The 13,543-nt window shown below is 35.9% G+C and overlaps 1 protein-coding gene across 4 annotated transcripts in view; it reads left to right on the top strand.

The window, feature by feature from the left end:
• Positions 1-13,543, top strand: part of LOC149416222 (translational regulator orb2-like) — a 132,293-nt gene that overhangs the window by 103,795 nt on the left and 14,955 nt on the right. For all 4 annotated transcript variants that reach the window (XM_089641596.1, XM_089641595.1, XM_089641598.1 and 1 more), the window contains 4 exons: positions 1,746-1,871; positions 3,913-4,025; positions 5,888-6,184; positions 10,939-11,040. In XM_089641596.1, the coding sequence (XP_089497722.1) occupies positions 1,746-1,871; positions 3,913-4,025; positions 5,888-6,184; positions 10,939-11,040 (638 nt within the window). The remainder of the gene's footprint in view (positions 1-1,745; positions 1,872-3,912; positions 4,026-5,887; positions 6,185-10,938; positions 11,041-13,543) is intronic.

Here is a 13,543-nt window from a genome sequence, read left to right as displayed (position 1 = left end):
AGAAACAAAAAATAATAGACCAGAGGTTCCCAAAGTGGTCTATATGGACCCCCAGGGGTCGATATCGGCATGATGGGGGTCTAGGTCAGCGAGAAAAAAATTTGGGCGTCCACGAGATTGAAATGGAGGTACATACGAACGAACCCCCATTTATCTCAAGTCAATATTTAGGAGTTCCGTAAATGACACAATAGACCTAACACAAAAATAATAGTCTGAGAAATTACTTATTTGATATTTGTATTTTTATATATTGTAAAGTTGTTAATTGAGGTATATAAATAGAGTCTACGTTCCTTTTATTGTCAGAATTAATATATTCAAGTAAAACATTGCATATTGGAAGCCGCAAATATTCCTAGTTTCCCAACTTGTTTTTGAAAAACGTCCAGGGTAATAATGACGTTCAACATTTAAATGCACTTCACACAGACTTCAAAACTAAGTTTGAGGACATTTTGACTGTGGAAATGCAACGTTGAAGAATCAAATATCATATGACAAGAAGAACTGACAGGAATAAGCACTGAAAAAGAACTTAAGGAGCAGTTCTGTAGGGCTAGCTACAAAAAGAAATTCCCGTTGCTTATCCTGCTCCATTTTCATTTGGTGTAATACCTCACAAGGGTGCCCCTGTCTGCACAATGTAAAGACAGAGAAACTATACCGCCACCCGGTTGTTGGACAGGCAAGGGAAGGGAATCTTTTTACTAAAAAAATAAATGATTATCACATGGGACGTTAATAGTCTTAGAAAAATTAAATATTCGGCAAGTGGTCTACGGGGCAAAAAAAATTGGGAGCCTCTGCACTAGACCAAGGATCACTGCCTTTTAATATGAAAAAAAAATTCCCGTCGAATGTTCCAATATTCCATTGACATAAAAATACAAAACACATTACATTCATACTAATCGAACACAAAATGTAGCAGTGCTTATGCAAAGGATAGCCTTTACTTTACCTATGAATATGTGTGCAAGAATCAAATAGCCATATGAACGTACAGCTAAAGCACGTTGTTTCATTAAAGTATCTTCACGTTATAAAGTTAATTATATATGAATAATTTTACGCGTTATGCATCAATTCACGCATGCTTCTACCTACGTAATAATTATATGATGTGTATACAGGGTGTATCGGCACGTACCCGACAAACTTTAACCAGCTATTCCTTAGCACATTTGGAGTAAAAAATGTTATGGGCACTTTGCTGTCCGGTAACATTTCTTTTAATAAAAAATTTTTCATTCATATTTTCACCACTGTTTTATCCTTTGTCAAAGTTTGAAAACTCATCCGGCAATATTTTATTCGAGTTTCGTTGAATAATGTACGTACGTACCTACATTGGCGCGCTTTTACAATCACAACTAAATGGTATGGCACCATTCGTTTCATTTTTAACTATTATTATTTAGTGTGTATGAAAGAGCGAAGATGCTTTTTGATACACTTGCTAAAAACAGCTGTTGAACACGAGAAACAATGCCAATGACAGTGACGGAGTGTGGATTTTTTTATAATTTTTTGTTTTTAATTGAAAAAAAATGTTACCGGACAGCAAAGTGCCCATAACATTTTTTACTCCAAATGTGCTAAGGAAAAGCTGGTTAAAGTTTGTCGGGTACGTGCCGATACACCCTGTATGTATTCAATGTATCTTTCCAAAAGAACTGGTTACTTGTTTAAGAGTCTATATAGTTCTAATCTTACTGATCCTCCATGTTTCTCTGTTCCAGGACTCTCCGGGATGGTTTCAGGATCCCCCGCCAGATCCTCCCCCACCAGCGGGGGCTCGGAGCCTGGAGGCGAGAGGTTCTCCCGGAAAGTCTTTGTGGGAGGCCTACCACCAGACATCGACGAAGGTAAGACGATCAGCCAACTAGTTTTAATAAAGTGCATGTCATAGCATGGGGAGGAGCAAACGCTACCGCCATTGATCCAATATCTAAAGCTCAGAAACTTATAATAAAGATTATCCTCAAACTACCAATCACAAGCAGTTCGGATGAAATCTTTAGGAAAATCTGTGTTATGGACATTAGGCAACTTTATGCCAAAAACATACTAACATACCTCTTCAAACACAAAACTACTTTTGACAATATCCAAACTGCTCGTGATACTAGAACCAAAGGACATAATTTCTTACAAATCCCTTTCGCTAAAACAACTTTTGGCCAGAGAAATTTTAGATATTTTGCAACAAGGCTATATAATGCTCTCCCACTAACCATTAGACTGAATGAATTTTTTTCGAAATATAAAACAGCCATCAAGTCTTGGATCATCAGCCAAGACAGATCCATGATCAAAAATTTTATAAAAATCCCTACATAAGTATGTTCTCCAACTAGATGCTGATTAACAAATTTATCATTTATTATTATTATTTATTATTTTGTATCTTTTTCACAATGTCATTTAATGTAATGAAATATTTTATGTATCAAAAAATGTGTAAACATTAATTCATGTATCAAATACGTCTGTCTCGACACAGGTTTATCCTAGTGAAACAGACATCGAAAAAAAAACCTGTAAAAAAACTTTATATTGATTATAAAAAAAAAATAAATAAAAAAATTCAATCGGGATGTTCTTCAATCCTACATACTCCATCATCAGATCTACATTCTTTCTTTACTCCTGGTCTTGTGTGTCTATGAGTGCTGTACATATAAAACCATCCCTCACACTGTGGTGCGAGGTAATGCTTTTGTAATGCGAATGCTTTTTTTTAAACACTAACTTTATACAGGAGGTTCTGAAGAGAACAATCTCCATCAGGGGCTATATAATTTTTTGGGTTACTGTGATCTTTTTAACCTTTCCCTTACTGTGCTAAAAAAATCCACGCGTTCCGGTGCTGTGTAGTCAATACACATCTCAAAATAAGCGATTTAATATCGGAAAAATATGAATATTCATAGCTAATCGCTTATGTTTATTATATTTTATATCAAAAGTGATAATAATTGTAATTTAATTGCTGAAAACATGAAAAAACCATCGGCAGATGATAAAAAAACGTTTGAGGGGTCCACATCTAACGACGGTCCCCGACCAACTGTCTGGCGGCTAGCACACACACAGCTATTCGGTCGTAGGGATCGATGGTCTAAATCAAAATACAACTGCGGACGTGTGGATTTCTCATATTCCCGCATAGCGAAGACATCAATAGCGTGTCATTTCCTCGCACACTCTTCGCTTAGCATTGTCACACGGTTGGTTGTATTGGTGTATTTGTTTCCGATTTTTTAATAAAAATCTCTGATTTTTAATTGAATTTGAAAACTATGTAAAATTTTATTTTTTAATTCAGTGCATAAATGTATAACGGAGGAATACCTAAAATCTGAACCCAGAATTTATTATATTTATAGAGTTATTAAAGTTATTAGAAGCAATGTGCAGTAAATACACACTACAGATAAGGAAAGGTTAAGGAAAGGAACGAGAAGAAGTTTTAGGAAGGAAGAAGATATGAGGAGTTCATAGGAATCTTGGGGAAAGTGTATCCCGACGTACGAATCCATCTCTCCCACAAGGTGTATTGCGATGGGTCTAGAGAGTTCGGATGGAGAGGTCAAAGAGTCTTCCTCAACGACCTCTCATCAGCCGAAATTGGTGGGCAGAAGCATCCGCCTTCAAGACCTGGACAAATCTTACCCCACGAATCCGGACACCTTTGCTACGTCACCAGTAGCTTGCCACTAGGGGAATGGGTATCTATGGCAGAGGTGTCAGTTATCCCATGAATGATTCCCGGAGCGGCGCTAGTATTGCAGATGAGATAACTTATGTATATTGTGTAACAATAGGGAATTATGTGTATGTATTGCAGATGAGATAACCTCTGTATATGTAGTAATGCTATGTATGTTTATGTATGTATTGCAGATGAGATAACTTCTTCCTTCAGACGGTTTGGGGCGCTGGTGGTAGACTGGCCTCACAAGGCAGAGAGTAAGAGTTACTTCCCGCCCAAGGGATACGCCTTTCTCCTGTTCCAGGTGATTAAACTATTATTACTATTAGGTAGCGTATTTTATATCAATGAGCTCTATACTCTGTTTAAGGAGTTAAACGTCACAAAGTTCATGTCACTGGGAAGACTTCGGTGGCTAGGTCATGTGGAGAGAATGACCGAGCATCAAGAACCAAAGTCCCTGCTGAGCTCAAGACCGATAGGAAGAAGGAGCCTGGGAAGGCCAAGGTTAAGATGGAGCGACAACGTCCTCAAAGATTTGTCTGCCTTGGAGCTTCGAAACTGGAGAGAGCTGGCGCGGGACCGAGATGAGTGGAGGAAGACTCTCGAGGAGGCCAAGACCCACCAGGGGTTGTAGAGCCAAAAGTGATGATGATGACTATTAGGTAGATACTTTTGATAAAGAAATTGGAAGAAAGGGTAATGCAGGAAACTTTATTAATGGAGAATTATACTGACTGACTTTCGCGTCAGCCGAGTAATGATAACACGTCGATTACTACGGACGGGTTGTTTCTCAGAATTTGAACAATTTATTTATTTTATATATATACGCCTTAAAAGGCTGTTACATAAAAGTGGTACATGATGCAGTGTACATAGAAGAATATCTATATTATACAGGAGATACTGACAGTAAATAGATGTAATCAATTGTAAAGTAGGTACAAAATACAAAATTGTAAAATTGTGATTACAAGTATAGTCAGAAAATATTAGGAAATGATAAAAATAAAAAAAACTAAATATCAAGCAATATTGGACAAAACATTAAAACTAATTTACCAACGCTACTCTAATTTGTAGGATTCGACGAAGTGTTGGTATAGATTATGCTAAATTCTATAAATGGAGTCAATAAATAAATCAATAGCACCCCCATAATTGTTGCCCAGATCATGCATCCTATTGGTCAGTGAGTGTGTCTGATAGTTGGTTGTGTATGTATTGCAGAAGAATGTTATATTTTGTCTTGTATTCCTAGTCGGAACATGTAGTTTAATAGTGGCAAGGATGGCAGAACTATCAATTAAGTTGTTAATGACTCTGTGTAACACAACCAGGTCAGAAATAATTCTCCTGTCAGACAGTGTTATTAGATCAAACTGACATAATTAATGTAATCAATAGGAATTCTGAGCTTAAAATTTACGTTCTTTGTGAAATTTGTGCTGAACTCTATCTATATTACTGGAGTGAACTTTATTATTATAAAAGGGACCAAATGGGTGAATTAATATTATTCATCACATCTAAAATTTATCATTCAAATGTCCTTTCAATAGGACTTTGCAATATTTTAATTTTTCTTAGAGTGAACTATCGTAAAGTTTAGTAACAAGAGTTTAAATTACTCTTTTTAAACTAAAAATCAACCATTCCACTACAATTGCTGGCAAGTGTTGTTGCCCTCCGTTGAACTCGACTATTGTGTGTGCAATTTAATCCATATTTCATCGCCTTCTGTTGAGCTTGATTACTTCGTCAGCGATCTTGAGATATTTCTGCATCTAGGTCATAAATGGTTGACATTGTTTTCCTGAGTTTGTTAAACTCCACACACAGGGATGAAAAGTTCTCAGAAGGAAAACAGTATGAGGGGTGGGTATGAATGAAGGGGTGTATTCAAGAGTGACAGACCCACTGCGGTGGTAGGAATTCATTCGTACGTCTTGATGATGGATCGAGAGAGTCCGGTTGGAGAGGTCAAAGAGCTCCCTCAATCGGACACTCCAAATCTGGCCCACCACACATCTGGTGCGCAGACGCATCAGCTACTAAGACCTGAACAAACTTCGCCCCATGAACCAAACGTAGTTTACCATTTGGGGTGACCTATGGCTGAAGTGTACTGTATTATAATGTTATGTTTGTCTTCGTTTCCAGGATGAATGCTCTGTGCAACAACTAATGGACGCCTGCATCACAGACGAAGAAAAACTTTATCTATGCGTCTCTTCACCCACTATCAAAGACAAGCCAGTGCAAATTCGACCCTGGCGGCTGGGCGACGCAGACTTCGTATTGGACGCATCGATGCCATTGGACCCGCGCAAAACTGTGTTTGTTGGCGGGGTGCCGCGGCCTCTAAAAGCGGTGGAGTTAGCTATGATCATGGATCGGCTGTACGGGGGAGTGTGCTACGCAGGAATCGACACGGATCCAGAACTTAAATATCCCAAGGTATGCCAATGGTCTTCAATTGTATCTTTTTCGTCTGTGACTATCATATTACTAAATGCTTACCTCGCTAAATCAGATGTACTTAATCGAAATGATAATCCAGTCTCCTTCAATGGAAGCAATCTTCCCACTATTCCTTCCATTGATATGCTTGGTGAAATGCTAAGTGAGCAGCTCAGCCACGGTGGATCCATCCAAGCCAGAGTCAACTTAGCCTATCAGAAGCTGGGCGTACTGTACAGGGAACGCAGATAATGCAGGTAATACACAACTGCAGGCCCTGTACAAATCCCAATTGCAACCCACTGTTGAATTTGACAGCCACCTCTGGTCTGGAGCACCAAGAAACTTGAAAAAAGCCTTTGACTCTGTGCAGAAACGGGCGATCTGTTTGTTAAATCTATTTGATCACCTATCTTTGCCAGCCTCTGCGTTTCTTCTCTACTACAATATGATAGTAATTCTATACTTAAATGTGTATTTATTTTGTTTCAATTTTTGAAGTTAACTAAAGGTGTTTATTCGAAAGGTAAATTTCTTACAACTCTCTAATTTGTCAACAAAAAAAAAATGACAATATTTGTTTTTGAAACGCAATGATCTCAAAACAAAGTTGCTATCCACATCTGTCTGTTTGTGCGCTTAGTTCTTCTATGCTATGCATCGAATTTTGATAGGATTTTCATTATAATTCAGAGAATTTCTTCCGGAAGGTTTATTTATATATTTTATTTATTTATTTTTATTTATTTAATACATGTTACATTATTATGAAATTTACATAGAGTAGATATAATGAATCACCATACTAGGCGGCTGCCTGTTTCATGGTGACCAATTGAGTGTAATTAATTTGTATGAAATATGAAATCTAGTGTAAACATATGAAATTAGTAACTATAGAGAAGCTAAAATTTTGGAAAAATTGTAATAAAAAGTAGAAGATAGAAATTAGAAAGAAGTAAATTAGCATTAGATTGTAAAAATGTACATAATTATATATATAATTTTTAATATGTGTGCATGCAAGCACACATGTGTATATAGCAGCAGACATACCTATATACATATAACAGCACATGTATACATACACCCATATGACGCATCCTCACGCATATAAACAATATATACACCTCTATCTGAGTACTTGGAATAGGCTACTAACACTATAACAATCACACATCAAAAAATCCCCGAGCGCTTTCCTGAAACTGTCGTATTTGGCTATTGATTTTATTTCTAACGTTAAATTATTGAATATTTTTGGAGCAAGAAAGTTAAATTGTCTTTGTGCCATTGAGGTTTTTATTGGGGGAATAGTATAATTCGATTTGTTGGAATATCTTGTATTATGGGTCGATATATTACTTGAATATTTTATTTATACAAAGCAGAGAAAAGTCGATGTTTTGTAATCAAGTCATAAAAAAAATTGGAAGTTTACATAGCTAACGCTGGCTGAACCTTATGAAATACGTCAAAATAGTGTACTACGGAATTGTATATCTTAACCCTTTCGTCCCGGAAAGAAAAAAATCACATTGGATCCGAAGCGGGGTCACTCAGTCCCCCAATTTGTTTTGCTTATTAAAAGGTGTTAATGACATAATTCGATGAAATTTGTTTTGGTTATAATTAGAGGGAAGTATATATTACATATTTCAGTAGTCATTATCAAAATCGTTTCATAAATAAAGTCATAATTAATGTTCTAATGAATTTAGACCATAACGCATATGTTTTCAAAGAAAACAGAGAAGGCGGGTACGTAGCAAGCATCGCGCCTCGTTTCCGAATCTCGACTGCCGATTGGCGATTAAGCGTCGACGTGGGTGGCTAGTTTCTTGCATAGGATGGTCTGTAAATGATGAATATATTTTTTTATTATATATTTTTTAAACAAATCTACCACTACTAAACTGGTTACGGATGTTATTGCGAATATTATAGCATATTTAGATATTAATGAAGGTATTAAATTCTTTATTCTCCTAATTTATGATTTGATATATTATATTTACATTTAGGATCAAATCGTAGTGTTTACCTTACGATAAATGATGGGTTCGTTTGAAGGTATATTACGGGCGTAAAATTGATAATTAAAATATATATATATACATATTTATATATTCAGTTAAAAGTTTTTCATTTTAGGACACTTATATTTTTAACGGTGAACGGTTTTGAACCGCAGATGACATCAAATCAACGCGATCATCTGAGAACGCGTCCTTCTGTCAAGGTTCGAAATAAAACGGATTAAAACAGTGAAAAAACAAGGTATTCTAAAACTGTTATAGTTATATTTTATTTTAACCTCAGAAATACCTGTTTTTGTTGTTTTTTTCTGTGAATATCCCACAAGAGTCCCAACTGCTCCTAACCATGAATGTGATTTGTTCCGCGGCACACCAAATAAAAATGCCTTAAAAAAGTAAATGTACTTTATTGATATGAATAAAGGAAATCATAATCTGTATCTAATCATTTCATGAAATAAATATGAATCTCGAACCAAATTTACAACTTATGTAAAGATGCCATAATAAGCTGCGAAAATATGCAGTTAGATACCGAGATGGAAATTCCGACCCTTATTTCATTAATAAAATCAAACGACTAAATTGCAAAATTTAATATCTAACTAATCACGCCGTTTCCCCGCAGGGGTAGGCAGAGAGGACGGATCGCCAAAAAAACTCGGTCTTGGTACACACTTCTTGCCTCATTCACATTCATACATCGTCTCATACATACTCTACTATTATTTTGACTCTTGACATGTCCCGACTCGAGTATCTGATTCACTTGATCATACCATGTCTTCCTCGAGCGTCCCCGACTTCTGGTACCATTCGCATTTGCATCATATATCCTCCTTACACTTCGATCTTCACTCATTCGCTCTACATGCCCAAACCATCTAAGCGTCCCTTTCTTAATCTTACTCATTACGCTTACATCAGCCTTGCACTCTTTACGGATCTCCACATTCCTCATTCAAATTTAATATCGTATAGAATAAATGTTTTACACCCCTTTAAGAGTATTTAAAAAACACCATTGCCAAAGTTTAAAATGTACTTACCAGTCTGAAGATGTAACAGAGAGAAACTGGTTCGGTCTCACAGATTATAATTATTTACGATAAAGTTAGGAATCATAAACTAAAACACAATTATTGCTAACACACGTTTGCGATAAACTTTTTAAAACCATACTGTACTTTTTTCAAACTCCTTGTTTACACTTTCCTTCAAAATTTGTATATAAAATAAATGTCTTTGTCTGGTCCATGTGTTTTTCATGTGAGAAATAGAGACAGATATAATTTTAATCTTGTTCATAAAATTTGTGACACACACCGGATGTATTCCAGACAGGCCGACATCTTGGCCCGGCAAAAGAACATCTTAGTATAGCAAAAGGACATACGAAATATGCAGTGTAAGCGACCGGAATTTAGCCCTTTCTGTATAACTTCGAAATTAGTAGCTACAGTTAGTATTGTCCATTTATGCCGACGCCCATATTTCAACTAGTGGTCAATCATTTAAGTAATGCAAAAAGGTAAAAAGTAATGGTAGGAAAGCAAACGTGACTCAAATATTACGACACCGCCCTTTCTATTAAAATGCAACTTTTACGGTCGAGTTCGTATCTCGCGGGATCTCGCCACCTGCATAGCTCGGCGAATATTTTTAATGGAAGGGATACGAGCGGGGCAACTACAGCAATGTTACTGAGCTGAAGTGAGACGGAAGGGGGAGTAAATTTCCAGAATTTGTTGTAAATTATTTAATATCTAAAGAAATATAAATGCGATATGTTTTTTTCAAATGTAGATCGATAACTGAATAGTTTTTCTAGGATTACCTAAATTAAAGAGTATGTGGTGTAAAAAACAACTGAGATAAAACATAAAACACTCTTTTGTGTACCAGTGTTACCCCTGTTCGGTGCGCGAGTGTTAAAAAGGTCTGCAGAAAATCCGAGATTTATTTATTTATTTATTTTGTAAGAAACAAACAGCTTTTATATAACATACAATGATAGATATAAATATACAAGTTAACTGAAGTCAAGCCACAGAAGTTTCTTATGTTAAAGTTCAATAAAAATGAAGTTTTAGTATCTTAAAATTAATTTGGTGTTAAAGGAAGGGGAGAGGAAGAGGAAAATAGGAAGAGGATAGGAGATGCTCCCGATACATTCCATACTTTCATATTAATAATCGATCGTACGCATTACTTCATATCGATATTTCTTTAGGTTATTACCAAAAATGTCAATGCTGTAAAATTTTGTATTATATTGTGCACATATATGAGGAATTGGGGAATTTTTTCGAATGTTTATTCTACAAGAGGGTAGATAAAATAAATCAGATTGTCGGGTTGATCTAGACAGAATATGAAGATTTATTAAATTTGTTAAGTTCTGGTGAGTCCAGACCATTATTTAGGATTTTAAACAATAAGATTTGATCAAAAATTTGACGTCGTGTTTGGAGGGAGTTAAAATTATGAAATTTAATGGATTCGGTATAACAATCAGGTAGTGATGCCAGGTAGTATTTCATAAATTCTGCCATAATTATAAATCTCATGATTTTTCACGGGTCTGCATTGGTATTATCCTTTTAGCTGTTGAGTTTTACAACGAGGTGTAAGCTATATGCAACTGTTCTGCTGTTAAGTGTTTGTTTATTTGTTTTGTTTGTTTGCTACAATGGGCCTGACTAATTACAGGGGGCCGGTCGTGTGGCCTTCAGTAATCAGCAGTCCTACATCGCTGCCATCTCTGCAAGGTTTGTGCAACTACAGCACGGAGACATCGACAAGCGAGTAGAGGTAAGTCAGTCTATTACAAAGCCAATAACATGACTTTTTGTGGAAGCGATGCTGGACATCAAATGACTTGTACTTACTACGTACTTGATATAAAATATGCACAACTAGACGCTAGCCCACGAACAAGATACAATTATATAACGCTATGCTCCATAACTCAATATTTCTCTAATAATGATGCAATAATACAACCACACAATTCACTATTATCATTTAGAACACGATGGCGAAGTGTCCATCTTATTTTGGGTATTTATTTTTATTTATTTAAATTATGATTAAAAAGTAAATAGCAGGTTAAGAGGAAGCTACAAGCCAAAGATATAGCACCTGTAATTACTGAAATTATCCGGAAGTCTCTTGTAAATTCACTTGTACCGGGATCACTTAAAAAATCAATTATAACTCCAATACTTAAAAAACAAAATCTTAATACTGATAATACAGATAATTACAGGCCAATATCCAACCTACCATTCCTATCAAAACTGCTTGAGAAAATCGTTGCCAAACAATTAGTGGGGTACTTGAACTCCGCTGGTCTGTTTGCCAAAAATCAATCCGCTTATCGACGGTTTCATTCAACGGAAACTGTTCTTTTGCGGGTTGTTTCAGACTTGATCATCGGGATGGAAGCAGGTAAGTTGGGTTTGATATCTGTTCTTGACATGAGTGCGGCATTTGACACAGTAGATCATAGTATTTTACTAAATGTGCTTGAAACCGAATTTGGCGTTCGAGGTGATGCACTCCAATGGATGACATCGTACCTGTCTGGACGAGTAGCCTCAGTAACTTTCAATAAATGTACATCACCTGAAACTCCCATAGAATTTGGAGTTCCCCAGGGTTCTGTCCTAGGCCCCATTCTCTTCATTCTCTATACGAATCGTCTTGAACGACTAATTCACTCAGCTGGCTTTGAATCACAAGGCTACGCAGATGATCGTTTGATTTTCAAGTTTTGTTCTCCGGACGAAAAAGACGTCCTTAAAAACGAGGTGGTTAGCCTCATTAACACAATCTCAAGATGGATGTCTGTCAATAAACTTAAACTAAATCCCACAAAGACAGAATTCATGTGGATAGCTTCCCCTGGAAGGCAAGCTCTCCTTGACTTCAGTCCAATCCGTATTCAGGATACGGATATAATCCCTTCTGCAGAAATAAAATTTCTAGGTTTCACTATGGACAATATTCTTTCTCTTGAATCGCAAATTTCAAAAGCTGTGAGTTCTGGTTTTTTCCATTTAAGGCAGATAAAATCAATCAGGAGATGCCTTCCCTCTGATGGAGCAAAGTCACTCATAAATTCGTTCGTCGTCTCACGTATGGACTATTGCAATAGTACATATGCCGGCCTACCTCAGAAACAAATCAATAGAATCCAGTCAGTTTTTAATGCTGCGGCAAGAATGATTTTTGGTGAATCTAAGTATTGCCGTATAACCCCACTTCTAAGGGATCGCCTTCACTGGCTTCGATGCCCTGAAAGAATAGAGTTTAAGATCTGCTTAATGACTTTCAAAGCATTGCAAGGAATGGCGCCAGCATATATATCGGAACTATGTATCCGACAAAACTTAAGCAATAGACAGCTTACTCTAAGGTCAGCAGATCTAGATGTTAGTAATCGTCTAATCGAACTTTCTAGGTGAAATCGAGCTGTTTACTATGATCGTTCTTTTAGTGTAACAGGCCCTCTCATCTGGAATAGACTTCCCTCAGCTCTCACTAACCTCCAGAATTTGGCTGAATTTAAACGAGCTTTAAAAACAAAATTATTTAAAAAATCTTACCATTTATAAATTTTAACTTCTTTTCAATATTTTATAATAAGCCATATTCTAAAACTTCCGGTAATTGTTTGGTTTCGGTTGTCTCCTTATTGTGCCTTTTTAAAGTGTCTGCTCAGAAAATTCTCATTTCTGAGCACAAACTGCCTCCTGTTTCATGTTATGTTTTAGTTTTAATATTCGTGTTTTGTCCTGTCCTACTGTTATTGTTATTCTAAGTTTTATCATCACTTTGTATAAACAGTGTATTTAGTGTTATAATATTAGATCTGTATTGGGTAAGGCACACTGTAGGAATAATTTTAAGAACCATTAATACTGAATTACCTTTTTTTTAAGTTTGTTATACGAGTAGTTAAGCGCACTTGAAGTGAAATGACACTAAACTGCGCTATATAAATTCCATGTTATTATTATTATTATTAAAAATGTGTATATTCTTGGTATACCTTTTATTGTAGGTAATGGGCATTAAAATCGCTTGACAAACGGAGTCTAGAAACGTTCGATTTCAAGCACAAAACTGGTTTTTATTTATTTTGTGAATAATTTTATAAGAAAGCAAAAAAGTTAATCAAGTGAAACAGTCACAAATAATCTTAGCTATAATACTGTATTTTTTTTAAAGTTGTTTCCTTTACGCGTTCATACATTTCTGTTAAAAAAATATTTTTTTTAGTATTTTACATTTATATTTTTTACTGAGT

This window comes from Hesperophylax consimilis, chromosome 17 (genome assembly GCF_061612785.1).
Source record: "Hesperophylax consimilis isolate HC1 chromosome 17, BYU_Hcon_1.0, whole genome shotgun sequence".
Classification (NCBI taxonomy): domain Eukaryota; kingdom Metazoa; phylum Arthropoda; class Insecta; order Trichoptera; family Limnephilidae; genus Hesperophylax; species Hesperophylax consimilis.
Note: the sequence above shows the minus strand (reverse complement) of the source record. Positions and strands in the feature narration are given on the sequence as shown.